This window comes from Pelecanus crispus, chromosome 6 (genome assembly GCF_030463565.1).
Source record: "Pelecanus crispus isolate bPelCri1 chromosome 6, bPelCri1.pri, whole genome shotgun sequence".
Taxonomy (NCBI): Eukaryota; Metazoa; Chordata; class Aves; order Pelecaniformes; family Pelecanidae; genus Pelecanus; species Pelecanus crispus.
Genome location: NC_134648.1, coordinates 12,964,669 through 12,986,585, shown reverse-complemented (window position 1 = coordinate 12,986,585; position 21,917 = coordinate 12,964,669). Strand labels below are relative to the sequence as shown.

At 38.7% G+C, this 21,917-nt stretch overlaps 2 protein-coding genes across 8 annotated transcripts in view; one reads left to right on the top strand and one right to left on the bottom strand.

Annotated features, from left to right (window-relative positions):
- AMPD3 (adenosine monophosphate deaminase 3) overlaps positions 1-3,378 on the top strand; it is a 34,211-nt gene extending 30,833 nt beyond the window's left edge. For 3 of the 6 annotated variants that reach the window (XM_075712419.1, XM_075712422.1, XM_075712421.1), the window contains 2 exons: positions 337-447; positions 1,377-3,378. In XM_075712419.1, the coding sequence (XP_075568534.1) occupies positions 337-447; positions 1,377-1,553 (288 nt within the window). In that variant the 3' untranslated portion in view covers positions 1,554-3,378. Of the gene's footprint in view, positions 1-336; positions 448-1,376 lie in introns of those variants that run through there. The other 3 variants (XR_012831126.1, XR_012831127.1, XM_075712420.1) reach the window with 3 other exon arrangements.
- Positions 3,379-10,112: 6,734 nt separating this feature from the next.
- Positions 10,113-21,816, bottom strand: RNF141 (ring finger protein 141). 2 transcript variants are annotated; one of them, XM_075712278.1, is made up of 6 exons: positions 21,769-21,816; positions 19,933-20,132; positions 18,314-18,422; positions 17,100-17,281; positions 13,778-13,885; positions 10,113-12,063 (listed from the first exon to the last, which is right to left on the bottom strand). In XM_075712278.1, exons 2-6 carry the CDS (start codon positions 20,115-20,117, stop codon positions 11,913-11,915), a joined length of 735 nt encoding a protein of 244 aa, XP_075568393.1. In that variant the 5' UTR covers positions 20,118-20,132; positions 21,769-21,816; the 3' UTR covers positions 10,113-11,912. The 2 variants fall into 2 exon arrangements, with proteins under 2 accessions (XP_075568393.1, XP_009487053.1); XM_009488778.2 differs by lacking the exon at positions 21,769-21,816 and having other exon boundaries at positions 19,933-20,174.
- Between the last annotated feature and the right edge of the window lie 101 nt (positions 21,817-21,917).

Sequence of the window (21,917 nt, the reverse complement as noted above, 5' to 3'; positions counted from 1 at the left end):
TTTATGACTAGATCCTCCAAGGTGTTTATATACCCTGGGATCTCGTTTGAAATTGCCTAATAAATGCCTCTAAGGATCTGGACTGCAGGCTGCAATTTCTTAGCCTAAGATACCCAGTGGATACCCAGTGCCTATTAATTATTTAACAGTCGCCCTTGGGAAATTTGAAATAAGCAATTCTGTTCGTTAGTAATTGTGATGTTAAAGTCTGAAACCTCTAATTTTTCACAGCTATCTAGAGAGCATGTATAAATTCCTTAATTAGTACTGAGTACATATCTCCATTTCTATCTTATTTACATATAATTTAATACTAAACATATTTTGGTAATACAGGAAGCTCTCATGGAAGAATATGCTATTGCAGCCCAGGTGTGGAAACTGAGTACCTGTGACTTGTGTGAAATAGCAAGAAACAGCGTACTACAGAGTGGTTTGTCAGATAAGGTAATTATGTCTGAAAAAATCTCTTCTGTGAATATTAGAGCAAGTAGGAACTGAGAAGTCAATAGTCTGAAAATTGAATAGTAGGTGCTCGTGTGACGTATTTGTGCACACTCCTGTCCTCTTTTCCAGAAATATTCACAAACTATGTGCTATGCAGTCTTACAATTAAAAAAAGTATTAATGTCACGTTTTTTCTCATTAGCTTTGCTTTGGAATTCTTAAGACAGGCAGAGAGACCAGGTGCCTGTTTATACTCGGTTCTGCCTCCAGTCCCAAACCTTTGATTATTTGGGTGATATCCCCAGTAATTTCATACACCCTGTCTTGCACTGAATAAAAACAAACCGCGTGTCACAAGCAAGACATGTTTTTGCTTAGAAGGGAGTACTACAGAAAATATTCTGGTTTAGAGAGGCAGTCAGATTGGACTAAATTCCCTTTTGGCTTTAAAATTCTACACATCCATGGCTTTCTCCAGGACTTACTTCAGAGCATCCTCTCTTCTAAGTCACTTTCAAACGTTCCTCTCAAGGAGCTCGTACACAAAGGGGCTTTACAAGTGTATTCTGTCGTTTCTTCCAATATTCTCTAGTGACAATTACTAATGTTCCTCTTGTGCAACATTTAACTAACAAAAGAAACCTAAGCCTCTTTTTGACCTGTCACATGAAAGATGTAGTAGGGAAGACTGAACGCTAGCACGAAGGGTTTAGTGAGCCAGACTGAGTGCACTGCTGAGTAATTATATAAACTTTGGCCTTAAAATCTCCAAAACCGGTTAAGACTCTGAGGTAAAGTTCAATGGCCAGCTGGTTGAAGCTGCTCTTTTCACTTGCACTGGAGTCATTCAACTAACAAATACTCAGTTATACAATAAATCAAAGCAGTTGAACTGACTTCTTCCTTTTGACATTTAATCCCGTTCACAGGAAAAACAGAAATTCTTAGGGGTGAATTACTGTAAAGAAGGGCCTGAGGGAAATGACATTCGAAAGACAAATGTTGCACAGATCCGGATGGCCTTCAGGTATGAGACGCTGTGCAATGAACTTAGTTTCCTGTCTGATGCTATGAGAACAGAAGAGATCTCTACTCTGTCGAAGTAGTTACAAACTCGGAGAAACCAGAACATTTCACTCCGAAGCAGGATAAGATGCTAATTAACACTGAATCTTCTTTGTTGCCACCAAGAAATAACTGAACAGTACAGAGAAAAATAGAGTATCTATGGAAGGTAAACAGCGTTTGCTGTTATCTTTTACTGCATTATTCTCATTGCAAAATTTTCGGTTTCTACAAACCTTAGGCTTTGTAAGATTGCTGTAAATATTAAATGCAAACTCAGAATCATGTAATATTTGTTTCATACTGTCTTAACTGTGCACTGTATTGTTGCTTGGAAAACAACAGAGAATATTCATAGCGCATCTGTGATATGCACCTTAGGATTCTGCAGATGCTGCCAGTATACATGCACCCATTTTTGTCCGGCTAGTCTCAGTAGCAATCATGGCATTTTGCATTTGTAAGTTTTTAACCCTTTATTCATTAGCAGTTTGTATGGGGTGCATAATTTTGAGGCTACCCTTTCACTTGGGAAGGTGTTGTGACACAATTTTTATCTTAATGTTTCAGCAGTTACACTGGAAAACAAGAAAAACCAAAATCCGGTAGTCTTGTTTAATGACTAATTAATCACTTCCTGTTGTCATGTAGGATGTCTGTGAAGAACAGCAGTTAATGCTTTTTAATCTAGTAAGTAGAAAACATGGTGTCAAAATCATCACTATTGTACGTTGTAATAATGAGTTTAATTATATCACGAAAACGTTGCCTTCAAAGTTGAGAACACTTTTTTATTGCTTTGTAATGGGAATATGTGGATATGCCAGTTCAAATTACTTGGAAATTTATGCAGATAATTTTGGTTGCATGTAAAAAGAAATTTTTTACTTGAACAAAGGAAGCGTTCTTATGACTCAGTGGTAGAAACTCCAGACCTGGGTTCTGGTCCTACTTCTGACATCTTTTTACACATTTGTGTTAGTTTGTATTTTAGTCAATTAGAGTTGAATGAGAAGTCAAACTGTCTATTTATACAGAAGCTAGCCCACTTGAAATATGTCATTTCAAATCATGTTATGTTTAACTTTTTTTTTTTTTTAAGATGGAGTGGCTACTAAAATACAGCTACTGGAACATTTATCACTTCCAATCTTTTTTTTTTTAGTTGATCATTCTTCTTAAGACACAGTACTACTCATTCAGAAAGGATTAAAGGTAATAACATGATAGCATCTCTGTATTGCAGAAACTGCATGTAGTTTCACACCAGAAACGACTCCAGGCTAGGGGCAGCAGAGGATGTGGATGCCTGTAAGTCCAACATTACACTTCTTAATTTGAAGGCCTATAGTCCCTAAGTTAGGATCTTGAGCCTAGGGTTACAGACCTGGGTATCTAATATAATACATAGGCAAGTTAGGCATCTTAGAACAGTAATTTGGAATTAATGCATAAAAAGCAAATAACGAATACTAGCCAATCAAGCCTCACTAGACCTAGAACCCTGCATGTTTTACTGCATCAGACGTCTTGTGCCACTTGCATTTCTTAGGCCAGGCCCTTCTCCTGGGGCTTGGGCACCTACATGCTTCCTTTCAAGAGCTGATCAGGCCTCACTTTCCCTTGTAAATGCAGCCAGAAGTAGCAGTGGTGACATCACCAGTACCAAACAACTCATTAATGGCACAAATGTATATATACGCATTGAACACATACACTCCCTCCTCAGGCTGTGGCAGTTCAAAGCAATACCTACAAGGACGCTTCTTTAACATACCTGCTGTCCTGAATAGTGATTGCAGGGAAGTGGCACCAAAGGAAGGGAAGGAGGAATTCCCTATCACCTCCTATAGCTGGGCAGCCCTATAAGAGCCCTATAAGAGAGATTAAACCTAAAGACCCTTAGGGAGCAGCCTGGAGTAAGGCTGCTCTGAGGGAGACCGAGGCGCAGGAACAGAGTTCTGGCCATCCGGTCACCATTACTGTTAGCCAGTGTCATGCATAGGGAGCTGCAGTGATTGCAGACGCTCTTCATCCAACATGTGGCCACAGACAGGTGGTGGGAGACTTGACTTTAGCTCTTCAGTGACCTAGCCGAATGTCTGCAGTGTTCGACTCGTACCAGATTGATTTTGTATTCCTTGTGCAGCTAAAAAAAATTGTGTGAAACCGTGCTATGCTGCTCAACTGTATGGTAATAAAATTGTCCAAAGTTCTTAGTCAACAATGCCTATTGTCCTCACTGTTAGAAACTTTAGCAGCTCATATAATGCATTACAAGGATTGGTGAGTGTAATTTTCTTAGGATGAAGCCTGAAAACAGTGGCTCAAGCATTTTAGCTGCATAAAATGCAGACATCTTGTTTTCATTAGTACAACTTACTAATAAATTGTTATCAACATAACATTATTTATCTGAGAAAAGCATCTGCATCCAGGCTAAATAAGCAACATACTTGGTTTGAAGAATTTAAATTGTATTAATTAAGAAGTATTTTCATCTGATAAACATTGCTTTACTTGGGTTGTTTGACCTGAAGATTGCTGTTAGTGCTGCTTTTGTTGTCACTTAGATTTCTGATTTAGTTTTCTTTATACCAAATTGGTGTACATTTAATACCTTTTCAGCTTTCCTTACCACATCAGGTTCTAATATGTCTGTAGCTCTTATTAAGGAAAAAAAAAAAAAACAAACCCAAAACTGGATTCTCAGTTAATGGACAGTAATTGGGATTTTGACAATAATAACAATAACACACAAGTGGCCATGACCACAAGTTCTGCTTTCTGTGCTTCCTTGTGTGCTGCTTTTAAGGATAAATTGAGTTAATAGTGTTATATTTAGGGAAACAAACCAACATCGTTTCAACCTTCCACTGCTACATCTCTTTTGGTCATTTTTTAATTAGGCAAAAGTTACTCTCAAGTTCAGTTCTTCAGCATCTTTTCTTTTTAAAGTTGCACTTTTGTTCTAATGTATGGCTCTTCAAAATAACCTTGCAGTCTTAGGATATGTATGTAATGAAGGGCAGATCCAGTGGTGAAGTGTTACTGACATCCGAATTACTGTTGTACATATTTACTCAAATGCAAGACAGGGCAGTTGCCGATTCCGCCCCCCCAACAGCGTTGAGATCAAACCTGGTTATACCACAGCTGACGTTTTAGTCAAACAGAAAGGGACTAGAAGAACATCACTGGAGGTGGCGATTGGGGTGAGTGTTGCTTCAGAATGGGAGAATCTCGTATTTTCTCAGCATTTCATCGGTGTTAAGGTTCAAACGTTATTCAAGAGTTCCTTAAGTCTGTTAGCTCAGAGCATTTTATACTTTCACCTAAAATGGTTAATTACGGTTATTTGATGTTTACAACATATCTAGCTGAAAAATTTCTAGTGATGCTTTTTTCCAGTCTGTGATGTTACTTTAGCAAACTTAAGGCATTTGTTCTGCCACTGGATAATACATTTTTTTCCTCACCCCAGAGCTACCATTACCTTCTTATATCATTGTTCTTTACTTGTGGCTAAACGTTTCTGTTCTCTTTGCCTAGTTAAAATCGAAATCTGAAAAAGGTGGTGGTGGTGATGTCTGTAAAAACTGCTTTTTCTTTCTGTGCCTGCGTTAAATGATGTTTCTTATTTGCCTCGTGGAAGCATTAAACATTTCACAAATAAATTATAAAAGAATATGTTTAGGGTTTTTGTGTGTGTATACCTCTCAATAAAAGTAGCTGCTCAACATCTCCGTATTTAAGTACAACTAAAACCCTGTGCAATTAAACTGTGAGCAGTACAGAAGACTAAACTGAAATTAAGGACTACCACAGCATGAAAGCTGAAAAAACCCCAGTGGAGATAGAGAAAATAAGCAATATTTAGGAGAAGCAGCTAAAAGCTGACTTAAAGCAATTCAGTGTTAATGAAAACCAACTGTTCTGTTTTGTGCCAACAGAAGAGCTGGCATTAAGTCCTGAAGTTTAGTAGTATTGCAGGGCTGCCCCCCCTGCTCTTCGTGTCCTGGTTCCCTGCTCATCCAAACTGGCCATCAGGGCAGGGCATGCAGCGCCTCTTCCTGATCCTGGAGCCTCATCTTGGTATTAAACTGAGAGTCAAAACAACTGAATTTGGGAGCAGGAAAGCAGTTCTGACACTCACAGTTGAAACAATTTAAACAGTACACAGAACAATTTTGACAAAAAGAACACAACTAAGAAGCCAACAAGTGACAAATTGAAATAAATAGTTAATACCAACATAGACATTCTGCTACAGTCAAGGTGACTTTTGAGGAAAAAAAAGTTTAACAAAAATTACTTTCTTCGGTATGAAATCATAGCATCGTTTTGGTAGGAAAAGACCTTTAAGATCATCCAGGCCAACCATTAACCTAACACTACCAAGTCCACCACTAAACCAATTAAAGGTAGAGGAATAATTAATTTTGTGTCTCCTGGCTTGGTGGCTGGATTATTTTTTAATGAAGGTAAAACTAGAATAGAATCATTAAAGTTGGAAAGGACCTCTAAGATCATCAGTCCAACCATCAACCCAACACCACCATGCCCACTAAACCATGTCCTAAAGTGCCACGTCTACGCATTTTTTTTTTTAACACCTCCAGGGATGGTGACTCCACCACCTCTCCGAGCAGCCTCTTCCAATACCTGACCACTCTTTCAGGAAAGAAATTTTTCCTAATATCCAATCTAAATCTCCCCTGATGCAGCTTGAAGCTGTTTCCTCTTGTCCTATTGCTAACTACTTGGGAGAAGAGACCAACACCCACCTCACTACAACCTCCTTTCAGGTAGCTGTAGAGAGCGATAAGGTCTCCCCTCAGCCTCCTCTTCTCCAGGCTAAACAACCCCAGTTCCCTCAGCCGCTCCTCATAAGGCCTGTGCTCCAGACCCTTCACCAGCTTTGTTGCCCTTCTCTGGACATGCTCCAGCACCTCAATGTCTTTCTTGTATTGAGGGGCCCAAAACTGGACACAGTATTCCAGGTGCGGCCTCACCAGTGCTGAGTACAGGGGGACAATCACCTCCCTGCTCCTGCTGGCCACACTCTTCCTGATACAAGCCAGGATGCTGTTGGCCACCTGGGCACACTGCTGGCTCATGTTCAGCCGGCTGTCAACCAACACCCCCAGGTCCTTTTCAGCCAGGCAGCTTTCCAGCCACTCTTCCCCAAGCCTGTAGCATTGCATGGGGTTGTTGGGAGCCAAGTGCAGGACCTGGCACTTAGCCTTGTTGAACCTCATACAGTTGGCCTCGGCCCATCGATCCAGCCTGTCCAGGTCCCTCTGCAGGGCCATCCTACCCTCCAGCAGATCAACACTCACGCCCAGTTTGGTGTCACCTGCAAACTTACTGAGGGCGCACTCAATCCCCTCATCCAGATCGTTGATAAAGATATTAAACAAGGCTGGCCCCAAAACAGAGCCCTGGGGAACACCGCTCGTGACCAGTCACCAACTGGATGTAATGTAATCAAGATTTTTAGATGAAGATTAAAATGTGTCTCCTTCTGTACACAAACCCTTTTTTTCTGTATACAAGCAGCACTCATGAAGCTCAAGAATACAGATTCATCTGTAACTGAAGAATGCGTATTTTTTCCCCATGCCTCTCAGAGCCCTAAATATCACTTTTAAGCAGCACAGAGAATAGTATATATCACAGTGAGACATCAACATCGCTAATTCATTAACCGTGACTAAGGGGTACAGTCTCACATAAAAAAATATTTTTTGGAAGGCCTATTAAAGCAGGTTGGAAGCACCTTAGCATGGAAGCATAGACTCCTGTATCAAAACCCTACCTTGTTCCACATACCATCAAATTCCAGAAGGGCAGGTTTCTGACTAATTTAAGCTTAATTCATAAAAACACCTTGTATTTTTAAATAGCATTCTGAATGAAAGAAGAATGCTCATTTAATTATCTGTTGGATAGTATTCTTCATTCCACCAGACTCACACTGGGCAAAGTTCCATCTAAGTTCACAAAACTGATTTTTTTTTTTTTTTTTTTTAAAAATTTCAGGCCTACAAACCCCATGCTCAGTGTTTAGTATTTTAACCTCAATAATTAGGTTAGTGAGGTAAGCAATAGGTAAGCAATCATCTGGTGATTAACATCTTGACAGCTCAGGTGATACAAAAGCAGAACATGTTGTCAGATCCCTCACAGACATACCGTTAATTGGAACATGGCTAGTTCACAGCAAAATGCATTATCTGGTGATTGTACACTGTGGTTACTGGAAAAGAACACTGTCCCATTCAGGTTAATTTCAGCTACACGTAGCAACAGAAGAAGAATGTTCAGTCCTTGGAGTATGTTGCCTTATGATAAATTCTAGGCCTTAGAACCAAACATCTGAAGAAATTACAATTAAAAAAATTCAGTTTTGAAATTACTAATGTTTAAGAGACACTTATAAGGAAGCAGAATTCCATTCACCCACTTAGCGCAGGTGAGGATAAAACCTTATGGTAAGTTATCTTCAAGAGTGCTCTAACAGAAGAATAACAAAGAAAATAATTCATTACTGTAATACTAGTCATAATATTATTACTTCCATTACAGAGCGTGTGTATTTAGTGGATACAAAAGTAAAGAATATATATATGCAGTGTCAAGAATTAAGGCTGGACAGGTTAACATACAGATGCCACTTACTTATATCAAGCATCTTTAAGACTCCCTGAGGAGGCTACTGTTCCAGGATTCAGCAGGACACAAAGCACAAGGAACCATAGCTAAGATGTTGCTTCTAAAAATAATCCGTTTGGCACATACAGCTATGTAGGTGTGGATTTTAACAGTTCAGTTCAAACCTACAGCACAGAGATCTCCCTGGGTGCCTTGTGTTTCCAGAACTGGAATGAGTATGGATTAGAAAACCTTTATGATTATATACAGAATTCTCTTTAAAGAAAAGATACATAAGTTAAATATGCCATTTCCCACTAAAAAGAAGAAACATGCATGTTACCTTAATATGGTGTCTAAACGTGAAACCCAGTAAATATAAACATTTGTTAATTCCTCAAGTGCACCTACCTCCTGGTGTGTCTGTCAACTGGTAAGTTTTCCAATTTTAATTTCCTGATCTGTTAATGAATTCCTCTCACATTTCTCACTTGGCTTCGAAAGATCCAAGCAGATAAACCAAGTAACTAGACAGAGGAAACAAATTAATTATATACTTCAATTCTTATTAAAAACCAGAAAAAATCTGAGAGGAAAGAATACTCCAAACCTTACCATTCTTAAGCTTTAAAATACTACCAGAAACACGATGGAATAACTTGGGGAAAAAGCAAACCACACTTCTCTGAAAAAAAAAAAAAAAAAGAAAAAAAAATCCTTTCCCCCCAAAAAACTGCTCCTCAGTACTGTCCTTTTAAGAAGTAGAGTTGGTTGGTTGTTTAATTTTTCCCATCACTGCAGAATGTCCCAAATTATTTATTTTGACAAAAGAAAAGTAGAAGAATAGGAGTGAGTCATTTTTGCAGAGCTGCATTTAAGCTACCTTGTTAGTATCACACTTCAAAGTTCAGGAGACATCTGACTCATAACGGCATACTTTTAACACTACCACCTGTACAATGGAATTGCATTAAAATTAAAATTCAGTTTTCAGATTTTTGTGGTGTTAGAGCCAAGAGATTCCTTAAGCTTAAAAGAACTTTGATATTTCTTCCAAAGTAACTTTATTGCACGATTCATACACAAAGTTTAATATACTGGAATGTCCTTAGCTATTAATACAATCTATATATTAATACAATCTATAATGTTTAAATTACAATTTCACATTAAACCTGTAAGAAATCTTTACTTAACATAAGTTTAGTTGGTTCTAATGCCCCCCACCGACAGCTATTTGTAGTAACTCACATTTTCAAGGTCTAGCTTCTGGAACCCATTGCCGTGTCCCTGCCAATGTGATTCCTTTTCCTTTTCCAAAATCGTTTGCCAAATGTAGCACTTCAGACTAGGTAATACCACCAGTACCAAATTAGGTACCAAGTTTTTCAGTGTTAACATGCCTATTACCCCATATAACATACAGTACATATATTTTACAAGGCACACATTACAGTACCTACATCACAGCAGTGTGAATTACAGCAACTTAATTAAAAAAAGCTGTACAGAATACAAAGTTTACCTTTTCACTATTTAAATAATTTTTGCATTAGTTTATATTGTAATTGCAAGTGTCATTATGCTGCAATTAATAATCTGTTTGCATCATTACAAAATTACATTTTAAGAAGTTCATGTAAGTTCTCAGCAGAAAGTCAACTTACAAAAGCTCAGTTCAGAAGTATAATTCTTGAAATACTTGAAAAATAAAGTTAGCTTGAAGCTTTAATTTAGATGCTCTTTCTGTTCCAGTGATATAAAAAGTTTAAAAAATTCAAAGGTTATTTTAAAGTTCTGAACATGGACTAATGCAAGCTCAAAAAGCAAAAAGAAACCAAACTGGTGTGTGATTAGGAATATTTGCAAATATTTTAGTGAAAATTGCTGACCATTAACAATTTTCAGCCCAAATAATAACTGTCTTTATGCCCCCCAACAGTCCATACATTTTCTGAAGAGTATCTCCTTGATATCAAAGGATTAACAAAGGGAAAAAATTAGTTCTAAGCTATATACATTCATAAATGGATTTTTCAATAGCTAAATACAGATTTACACGCTAAGCCATACTGGCTTTTAGATGATACACACAAGAAGAGTATGTTGCTTATCTGTCTTAACATCTATGATAAATTTGACAACTGTGCCATAAGCCAAGCTCAAACAGGTGCCATAAGCTATGCACGTTCCTTAACAAATAGAAGCGTAATAGAGAAATTCCCAGGATCTGATCCCTAACCTATTTAAATTATTTTGTAGCCAATTAAGAAAAATAACCCAAATGTGCATGTCTACATGGGCACACATGCTTTAGTTCAGAACCTGTTTGTGATGAAAGGCCTTAGCCTTATGGCATCATAGAATTTTAACAAGTATGGTAATTAAAAATGCAGTCTTACAGTAAGCAAGATTTATGCTGATATTCCCTCAAATGCTATACTTGAGTATTTCTCACTCAATAGCCTCAAGTTAAGAGAGCAGTATTTGTTAATATATATTAAAAAAAAATCATTAATTCTTTACAATAGCAGTTGATTTCCATAACACTATTTATGCAAAAGAGGCTTCAGATGGGTTTCTTGAATACTACCAATTTATTTTAGACTGTCTAAACCCAGCTCTTTAAAGATTTTACTCTGCTAGACACAGAAATACACTGTTGCACTCCAGCTGCGATACCCCTCTTCCCAAGTTGTCACATGCACATCTCGCTTCAAGCAACATTATTATTAAAGTAGAAGTTTTTCTCTGCTACATAAAAGCATATTGCACTTGTAGATATAAAGCACAGCACCCTTACTTAGATTATCACCTTATAACTTTTAGTATACCTTATAACTCTGATTTCATCACTTCAAAAACTCAAGAGAAGCAGATAAAACCACAGCATCAGACTAAACTACACCTTAACCGCCAATTCAAATAAAGTCATTCTCTTCGGATATGCCTAATGTTTAAAAATAATTTTGGCTGTTCTTGATCAAAAAACTATAAAGAAACTGATTTACTTTTTTTAGGCTTCCATATGGAACCATTTAATGTTTTGAAGCTAGTAAGACCATGCTAAATGTCATATTTAAAAAAATATTCTAAGAGAGAATCTTAGAAGAATAAAGGGAAGTGCACAAGTACATATACAGAGCTGCCTACACTCTCCAAAACAGATTTAAAATAATTAATACTAAAACTCATAACAGATCAGATTGAAATCAGTATCTGGCAACATTAAAAGCAGCAGTAACTGGCTACTGAAGAACAGGTAGTGGGACATCTTCAAGTTTCAGCAGTAAAATTTCAAATTAATAATCACTAGTGCTAACTCATCATCTTTATTCACATTTATCATGAAACTAAAAGGGAGATAAGAACCGTGAGGTCAAGCCGTCTGACATGGTTCACCTTCTATAGCAGTACGCTGTGATGTTCAAACAGCAGTCAGCAGTTGTAGTTGTGCTGTTATAAATTGCTTCATCTAGCAGTTGAACTGTTAATTAATATCAAAAGTTGTTAAAATAAACTTTGTTAATGATCGAAGAGTTTACTGAAAGTACAGATTAATAATTAAGACTGCACACATATACACTGGCTCATATACCCTGTGTTTTAAAAACGCAGCGTAGATTCACAGCAGCCAAGAAGAGCAGACAGACTGTGGAAGAACGGCAACAAGAGGTAAAAACAGACGTTCGTGAAAACGAAAGCTTCAAGTGCTTCTGCTATTATCAGCTTGTTGGCCAGTGTCAGGGTCTGTGAGGCTGGCCCGCCTCATCTACCATGTTAAGTATGTAAGTAGCGATATCATCTTCTGTAGGTGCATCTGAGACCACCCAAGAATCACTTGCCCCAGTCACTTGCCGACGGCAGACAGGACAGCTTCTGTGACGATCGCTCCTGTTAGGAAGCCAGAGAAATGAGTATTTTTCATTGATAGTCTCTTCCTGGCCAAAACAAAACCCCAAGAGAGCCCCCAGACAAGAAAACCCACACAACCCAGTGAGAACTTCAAGAATGATCAGGTTAACTAGATTAGACCACCTATGCATTTTTTTTTTGTTTAAAAACTCATTCTTTGTGAGGAAGATTGGCCAACAATTCTGAATGTAGCTCCATTCTTTGACTGACAAATTCAGACTCATGTTCCTCATAATCAAGTTTGCTCAGGTTAAACAGAATGCATCTAGCTACTTGTCCAGAAAGTTTAAATGGAAATCCACATTCTAAATTAATTCTTCCTATCTTTAGATATTCAGCTGAGGTACTTCAGAAACTAGTCCCCATAAGCTTCCTATATAGAGAAAAATGAACCCTTTTCCTGGGTCATTCAAGCCCACTGAAGTTTAGAATCGGTCCCTCAGGGTCCCATCTCCCTCCACTGACTAACTCGGGGGTCCCAAACAATTATTGCTTCTGAGCTGGGAGTCTGCTTTGTATGTCTAGGTTAAGAAGAGATGAACCTTAAAAACTGAACGCCAAAAAAAGGATGGTATAACTGGAACTTAGTTAAGAGTTCAGCTGATTCATTAGCCAAAGTAGAATATAATCCGCTCTCCACCACGGTCACAAAACTAAGCCCTGTATTGCTGATCGATGTTAAAATATTTTCCCAGGAAAGAGAGATGACTAGTTACACTCTGAGATCCAGCAATTTTTACTACGTTTTTTCCTTGTGGGACCATGGTGTTGTAAGAGTAACTTTCTCAGTAAGCCTTTGAAAAAGGCACAAAAGAAATTCTTATGCACAAATTATGTGACTTAAATGTAAAATCATTTACATTAACTAGTCAAAAAAAGCCTTTAACTGAGAATATCTGTATCACCTAATGCTAGACTGTCAGAACACCTGCCTAATCCTTGCAGGTCTTCTGCATGGTCAGAGAAGAGCTATGTTCCTCCACAAAGCAATTTTTCTCTCTCAGTTTTCCAACAATTGGTGCATCAGACAGATGCAGAAGCTGAAAGCTGTTCAGTTTACTATGAAGCTGAACATATTTGATACATGTTATACATAAATTTGAAGGCATTGCTATTGACAAGAAATCTTTTCCTGGAAAAGTCTGATATATTTAAATTAGTAAAACATATGCCATTTATTTCAAGTGAAAGCATAATATATGGAAAAAACATCCCTCTGATAGTTATATTCCAAATAAGTGATAAGACAGTCTAACCTGCCTTCATATTTGTAGAGTCTTATAAACTATTGATTTTTTCCTTAAAAAGCTTTTAATGAGATTTTGTGAAGCACAACATGCCAGCATCAGCACATACCCTGTCTTCTCTAGTCTTCAAGCAAGAATACAGTAATTTAATTTTACAAAAATAAAGAGAGATAAGAAATTACCAAACAAATGCTGAAAAGCACTTTCGCATCTCTTTTTCCAAAATGAAATTCTTCACAAGACGTTTACAAATTCTGAAGTCCTCCTTTCCTTCTGCTGCAGTCTGGTTTTACTCAAGCTTGTTATGTGTCATATGTACATTAGCATTGCAAACATCATCAGACATTAAATTATATGGGAACTAAGGAATCCATCAGACCAAACTGAAACATATCAGATACCCAGTACATACTATAAAATAATGAATATCCTTTAATGTGTATTACCATTTATCAATGCATTTCTGGCAGAAACTGTGAGCACATGGCAAGATTAAATCAGCACGCCCATCCATGCAGATGCAACATTCCTCTTCATCTGTCAATTGTTTTACCCTGCAGAAGAGAAGACAGTATTTTCTCCCAGATAACTACTAAGTTTTATATTTATGCCCTAATAACTATGCTAGTTACTACGTTTTTCATAATAATTAGTGATGGACAGCAAGAAACACCTGTGTTTATCTGCAAGGAACATGTCATTTGTGAATGGACTAGTTACATCATTTCAGTCTATGTCAGCAGACACAGCCTCAAGCTACCAACAAACAGCAGTCAATGAGCTAAACTAAGTTAGAATATGCATCTATTTTTTGTGTCATGTGGTGCTTTTGGTGTTGCAACGGGTTATGTAAATCCTTTTTCATATCAATGAGGAAGCGCAAGAAGTTGTAACTTACATATCACATGACCCCGTGAAAGAACAGAAACACTGTTTGCATTAAAAGCAGGAGAAGAATCTGCCTTCCTTTCAGAGTGTCAGGCTGAACTATTTCTTAATGAACTTTGTCAAATTTCTGTGTAATGGCTTATATCCTAGATAAAAACGTGCAATGTTGAGAGGATCGCTACTAGCATGTATATTCACTAATTTCACATGCCATCAAAATGCCAAGAGCTAAACTGCTCACTAGATTGAAAAGGCTGGTTTTAGCTTGCCGTACACTCCTCATAATTGTTCCTTCAAATTAGGACTCTCTCTCAAGTTGACTGTTATCACAGCTTTTCCAGTTTTCTAGGTGTTCTTGCTGGGGAAGGGGGGCGGGAGGGGGAAGTTTAAAAATTAGGACAGACATTTTCATTTTATCGGTCTCCCCCCCCACCCCCCCAATAACAGACATCTATATCTAAAGTTCTTAACAGTAGTATCTCAAATATTTGCATTATTAAGACTTTGCAAGCATGAAAAGGTGCACAGAATGCTCAGCTTTCACTGACCTAACTAGACATCTAAAGTTCCCTAATTTTATAGTCATGGCTCACTTCCAAGACAGCCAAGCAAGTGTTCTGAGATTTTTAGGTTTTCCAAAAATTCTGACTTGGTAATCTCTTCTGTGACTTGGGGCACAGAGCCAGCATTCTAGGAAGAATGGCATTTCAGGACAGACAGTCCACCTTAATGACTATAGACCTGACTGCTTTTGCTTAGGTATCTTGGGAGTTTGTCAAATACAGAGTAATTTTTTAACTGTACACATTGGCCAGCTAATGGACAGCTATTAACATGCTTGTGTTTTATTCTTCAGTAGGTCCTTGGGGTTTCCTTTTCAATTTGCTTTTTGAGAAATTACTTTAGAATGCTCGGAGATTTTTTTGTAGAATTACAGATGGTGATTCACGTACAGCGAGGACAACAGTTTCCAAACACCTATCTTTTGATTAGCTCACCATGTTCTTTGGACTTGCTCCTTTTCATTTCCCTCCCCCATGCAACTCTGAGAACTAACCTTTGATAACACATCAGTTTTTGAGATTTGCTGGTGTATATGCAAGCAATTATACTTAAAATGGATGCCCTATTTATAAAGTTTCTGGCAGCTAAGATTTAGCCATAGGACTAAGTTTCTGAAGAAATGGTAAAATACAAGAGTGACAAACTAAGGAAATGCTTGTCCCTTCATTATCAGAAAGCATAAAACACTTATGGACATTTTTGAATGCTCCGAGTAGGAAGTGGATGTTCTAGAGAAATGGGGTATTATTCCAGTGGAGGAAGTTAAGATAAGAATGAAACAGATAATATTTACTATTTTTGTACTGTGATGGCTAGCTCTTGCAGAGCTGAAAGATGTCTAAAGGTGAGAAGAATTTAGGCAAGTGGGAGGATATCACGGAAAAACAAACAGAAGATTTCCTTGGTGTAAAATACTTGAAGGTATTTCAGCCTGTATTTTCCTCAATGACTTGAAAAACTTGGATAATATATAAGCTCACTAAATTCCAGTGTTTTACCAGCATATTAGAGAAGTATACTCTTTTTTTGTTGTTATTTGTCACTAATACTATCTCAAGTGATGAAGTTTACAAACACGAAGGATGCTCAACTCTCCCATCTCAAGTCTGAAAAATGAAACTCACCTAGGAAACCCCGTATCTACTCACTGACTTCAGCAATATATGAAGTTGTTTTGCATAAGCATATAGGGATTTTTTTGTTTGGTTTGTTGGTTTGAAGTAAAAGGCCATTTCCAGATATACCTGTGTTCTAGTATAACCATGTATCCTTGAGAAAGAGCGGGAAAATATGCTTTCCCAAACATGTCCACCATTTGCTACCTAATTTTAGCATTTCAGTAACTCAGAACAGCCAATAATTTAAGATTATTTGTTCCCAAACAAGAGAAACAGGAAGTTAAATGAAAAGAACACATTCCACAATCCACTGATGTAGAAAAACCAGTGGGCTCTATCTGTAGAATGACAACATAGCTGACCCCTTTCTCACTCTAACAGCTGGAGTGTGACATTCTAAAGACAGTTAACCAGCTAAGCAACTTGTTTTGTTAAAATACCTGGCTACCAGCTCTTCACTGGTTGATACAGAGAACATTTACTACTTTTCCTTGTAAAACCTATCTTTACCTCACTCAAAACTGAGCGAGAACTCTGAACTAATTGGGAAAGTTAAAAGTAAGGAATGACTGGTAGCAACATTTCCACAGAGGGAAAGGGTGACAAGCTTCTTGCTGTTACATTCAGTTTGAACTGAAGTTATTGCAGGTGTTGACCTCAGTCTTTTGCTTTTCCTCTAGTTAACAAAGCAGGATGTCAACATGTGTGAGACAGTTCATATTTTTCCAGTCTTACAAGTTAAATTATTACTACAATTGATGAGTTTCTAGTGGCAACAGATGGGAACTTTCACATGCCAAAATGTAAAAGAGGAAGAGAAAGTTTAAGTGGAACAATAACAAAATCTGTTTAAACAAACACTGTCAAAACCCCTAGATTTGTAGCTGCAGCTGATTCCATTTCCTCCTGTTTCCTTATTCAGGATATTCAACATATACCATGTTTCTATTAGAGCCGATGATTAAAATGATTATTCTGAAGCTAAGGTATGGTAGCACCAACAGAACTTCACCAAAGTACACTACAGCTCTCTTGGTACAAGAGAAGGTGTGCTATTCATGTTTGTGATGATACAAAGTCTGCATCTGCCAAGAGCATGCAGTTTTGATCATTAGGTGTCTGTAGTTCACGTTTTACACACAACTTCTAAAATATTTATGTTGTAACTGTGGTTAGAAGCTAGAGGATATCAAAATACCTTCCCATCCACAAGCTGGCCTGACAAGATGACACAGACATCAAACTCTCAGCAGCTTCTTCAGAAGTACCACTCTGTGCAAGAACTCCTGCTGCTTGACTGGTGATGTCTTTATAAAGTTGAATGAACTGATACAAGTTCAAGATTCTTGAAGCTTCCACAATGCCACTTGTTTTATTTATCTTAAGACATAAGAATTGTTTACAATTAAATTAAATAAGAATTGTTTACAATTACATATCAGATTTTTACTTGACATTGCTCAAAACTGTTTTAATGCACTGCAATTCTCACAGCAGTAGCCACCTTCCCAAGTGTCCATCACTATGTTAGCAAATTGCAGTCTGCTTCAGTAAGAGTTAACACCTGCAAACACAGCTGCTTCATCATGAGGAATACCACAGTTAGGACTACATTTTTAGGGCAAGACAATTACCATCACTACTCAAATGGATTAAGTCGTGAGTAGGGACCTAATGCCTAAAAAACTAGGCTAAACTTAGAACAAAGAACAGAATAATCAGTCATTTCATATTTGAACTTAAAATAGCCTACAATGACGGCTGCCTTAATGAAAACTAAGAGCAAACAGAAAATTACAAACTGTTAGTTTCAAACAAAGTTTGAGAGTTGGCTTGGTTGAAACTGCATGTTAAGATTGCTCAGTGGATTCCGGACCATTTAAGGATGTTACTTGATAGGACACAAGAGGGGAAAAATCTCCTCATTAGAAAGAACCAACTTTCTGTTTTGTCATGGTCTTCAAACTAAGTTAAACATTTAACTTTTAGATTGGTTTTCTACGGAATCAGAACATAGACAGTTAGTTACACTAGCTCAACTAATAATGCTTGGAATTGCTGACTAACTTCTGCTACTACCAAACTACATAGTTCCATTTGTTGTACTGTTTGATTACCATGACTTGACCTCACAAGTCATCTGAATCCGTAACTAATAGGTTGTAAGTGCTCCATGAGAAGATATCATTTTTTTAAACTTAGCTATGAAAATGTTTTTGTTAACCTGCTTTTTGCAGAAACTTTGAATTTGGACTTAATTTATCTCAAATAGTATCCTTGAATACATCATCTGTATCAAAATATATATGCAAAATATTTGTAGCAGGTGTTGGATTTTACCAAGTAAAAGTGACAGTGCTGAAACAGCTGTACAGAAAACCCCCACCAAATAAAAATTTTCAACAATCTTACTTTAGTACATATGATCCGAACGATCACCTTCCAGAAAGCAGAAGAATCAGAACCAGGCTGCACTTCAAATAACAGATGTTTGTCTTGTCCAGAAGCCAATTTTGCAGTACTGAAATAAAGAAACATCAGTTTTACACCACGTGCTAGACATGCAAAGATCAGCAACCTCAGCCATTGCGGTATTATTTCTTGTTCACCTATGTGCTCTTTATCCTTAAAGAGATTTTATCGACACTGCCCAGAGACATGAAATTAGAGAGTAATGACCTTCTTAGCATGTCATTAAATATAAAATACACAGTCCATTTCACTTTAAATTGCACAGTAAATTTCAGAAAATGATGTGCAAGTCTTTTGATCCAGCATCCACAAGCAAGGATCCTTTATAGACATTTTAATTTACACACACTTTCACTGTTTATTACAGTAATCACACAATCTTGTGGTCCAATCTGAAAAGGTTATTTCCTTACCATGTATGCAAAGAAAGCATGCATGTACCAACACATGCAGATGAGGTGTATTTTTGTTAGTATATATTAATAATGAAGCAGCCAGGTGAAAGCTTCAGGTGATCCTGAGATTTTTGGGGTTTTGTATTGTTTTTTAATGGAACACAGACACAAAGGTCTATTCCGTAAGAATCATAACAAGCTATGTTACATTCAGGCTGAAGTAAACACTGTAAAGAAATAAAAAAACCCCTTGAATAACAACGTTGTTTTGAAATTAATTATACTGAGATATGCTTAGATTCTCGGGCAAAACCTAAAGTAATGTTCTTCAAAATCTATTTAAGTGTCTACCCAGAAGACAGCTATCTCTTCTTGAAGGTCATTCATAGAAGTATGACACCGTACAAGACAATTTCTAAACCGAATACAAATTCGCATTAAACATCAAACACTACCAAAAGCCACACACTACAAAGCCCCTTTTCAGGCTGTACATTTCCACTTTGTATCATTTTATACCATAAATACTGGGTAAAAATGACCACCCTGCTTTTCTGCTCATTTCTTTTTACTATCAATGTACCAATCAAACAAAAGGCAGGCTATGAGAAATATTACTTATGCAGCCTTTTTTGGGGGATTATCTTTCTCACTGGTTTCACATAGTAAGGCATGTCTCATCTTTAATGAGGAACGGCACTGCACATCCGCAGAGGTGGGAGAGATGGTCACAAACCCTTCTGTCTCAGGTACTACCTTCCTAGTGTAGCTGTACTGTCTTTATAGGGCTCATATTGCTACTTCCTACTAAAAGCGATGGGCAGAGAGGAAGCAGCATTGCATCTTTATGTGGTTGGTGGAGGGGGGAAGAGTAAGGGAGACAGGTAACACCAACAAAAAGATACTGCTAAACGTCTACCTCTTGTGAACTTCTAAGAGAGAAGCAACACTTGCTGGAAGAAGAGTATTGGAGAAAAGTGAATTTAAGGCAGAGAAATGGCTTTGGGTTTGGAGCGTAATTACAATCCTTATAGAAACTTTAAGAACTGAAGGAAACATTTCAAAACCAGATGGCCAGTTCTGGCTTAGCCAGCACAAGAGAATATATTGCATACAAGGTCTCTGTAAAACATGAAAAAAAGAAGGAAACAAAGTAAGGCTTACACATCATTAAGTTCAGCTACTCTTCCCAGAAACTCTTCATACGTTAGGAAACCACTTTCTTGAACCAAAGAGGCATGCTTTACTACTTTTTCTGGCAACTTGTTAATTACAGTTTGTGTATGGTTTGAAATTTGTTGACCCATGGTGAAGTTCTTCACCTCAGTTCCGTAGAAAGAAGTTCTCATTCACTTGTAGAGTCTCTGCTAAAAATATTTTAGAGAGTTACATTTGTGTGTTTTATGAATGGCTACTCCCTCATTTCCTTTTAGTGTAAGAGTTTAGCTGCCCACTGACCAGTCTAATTATTCTACAGTAACACAACTTGAACAGTCAAATCAGAAGCAAAGCAGAACACTTAAAAGAGACTGCAATATGGCATTAACAACTTATGAAAAATGTATTATTTTGCTTACAGCAATACTTGATCACTTTTCACACAGATTTTTCAGCAACTCCAACACACACGTATAAATATGTCCAATGGAATGGAAAAGAAAATTTTAAGATGACAGTGGTAATGTATGACAACCTGTTTTTCCTAAATATTTGTGCATTTGAAAATCAGAATGTCTACAAATAAGTGTATCAATGTAGGTCTATACACAGATGTTACATTAGGAATTAGCTTTCTTACATCAGACTGACATTGGTGGATCAAAAGAACTCTCACGGCATTATTAAACCAGTAAGCCAAGGAATCCAGGGCCAGGGTAAACCAATTTAGAAATCTCCCTACCTGCACAAAAACCTCAACTTTAGGATGTATTACAGAACTGACTTGCTCAAACCAACTTCAACTTATTTCACCTTTCCTTTATGCTCGTATCTTTTTCCCCAAAAGTCTGCATAAGGATCTACCCTGTGCCTTCTGAGTCTTTATCCGTTTCCTCCCCTTGATCCCTCTCATTTGATATTCTCCCAAAATTTCTCTTTTCTCTGTCTTGAAATAGCAGAGGCATGCAAATTAATTCTGTCTGTACAGAGTTTGTCACTTGTAATGCAAAGCAGTAGTTTCACACCCTTTTAAGACTTCTACAGAGGTCTGCAACAGCAAGCTAACTGCAGAATATCAACCTTAAACATGGAATAATGGGATACTAAGGGCATTACAAACACCTTAGGGGAGACATCACAGAAAAACAGAACGTTATCCTGCATGTACGGAGAGCTGCATTTGGGCATAAAACTGCCCAGGAACAGGGTCTACAGCTGTCAAGGTCTTGCCACGGTGTAAGAAAAACACAGCACACATAAGGTGAGTTCATATCAGAGCGTCCTACGAACTACTCCGCTATTTCACAGAAGAGAATAAGCTTCCAGTTTAATGTTTGAATTCTGACCAGCTTCTATTCTCAGACAGATGTGCTCCCCCTCAAGCCGCTGTCCTCCTTCCAAACCACCTCCCGCTCTCCAGCCCTCTCGCCCGGGCGCCGCCGCTGAGGGCCATGGCGGGGCGGGGCGGGGCAGCCGCTGTCGCCCGGCCCGTGAGCCCTTCGCAACGGCCGCGCTCGAGGCAGGCCGCGCGCACGAGCCCGGCGGCGTCACACCCGCAGCGCCCCCGCCGTTTCCCCGTGGCCGCTGTGCCCGCGGGTAACCGCTAGTAACCGCCAGTAACCGCCACTCGAGCCGTCCTGCTCGGACGGACGCCGCCGCCAGGCCCGGCTCAGGGAGACGACCGGGCTTTGCTCAGGGCGCCCGCACGCAACGGCTTTCCCCGCCCCAACGGCTCTTCCCCGCCCCGGGCCCCGAGCCTTGCGCTCCCCCCAGGGCGCCGAGAGTGTGGGCCGCGCCAGCCCCCGAGGGGCCGCGGCCGGAGGGCCCCGCCAGCCGCCTCACCCCAACGCCCCGGCATCCTGCTCGCCGCCGCCCGACGGGGACCGGAGCGGGGCCGCTCCCCCGCGGGCCCCGGCAGTCGACGAGCGGCGCATGCGCAGGGGCGGCGGCGGCTCCTGGCGCGGCTCGGTGACGTCACCGCGCGGCGCGCG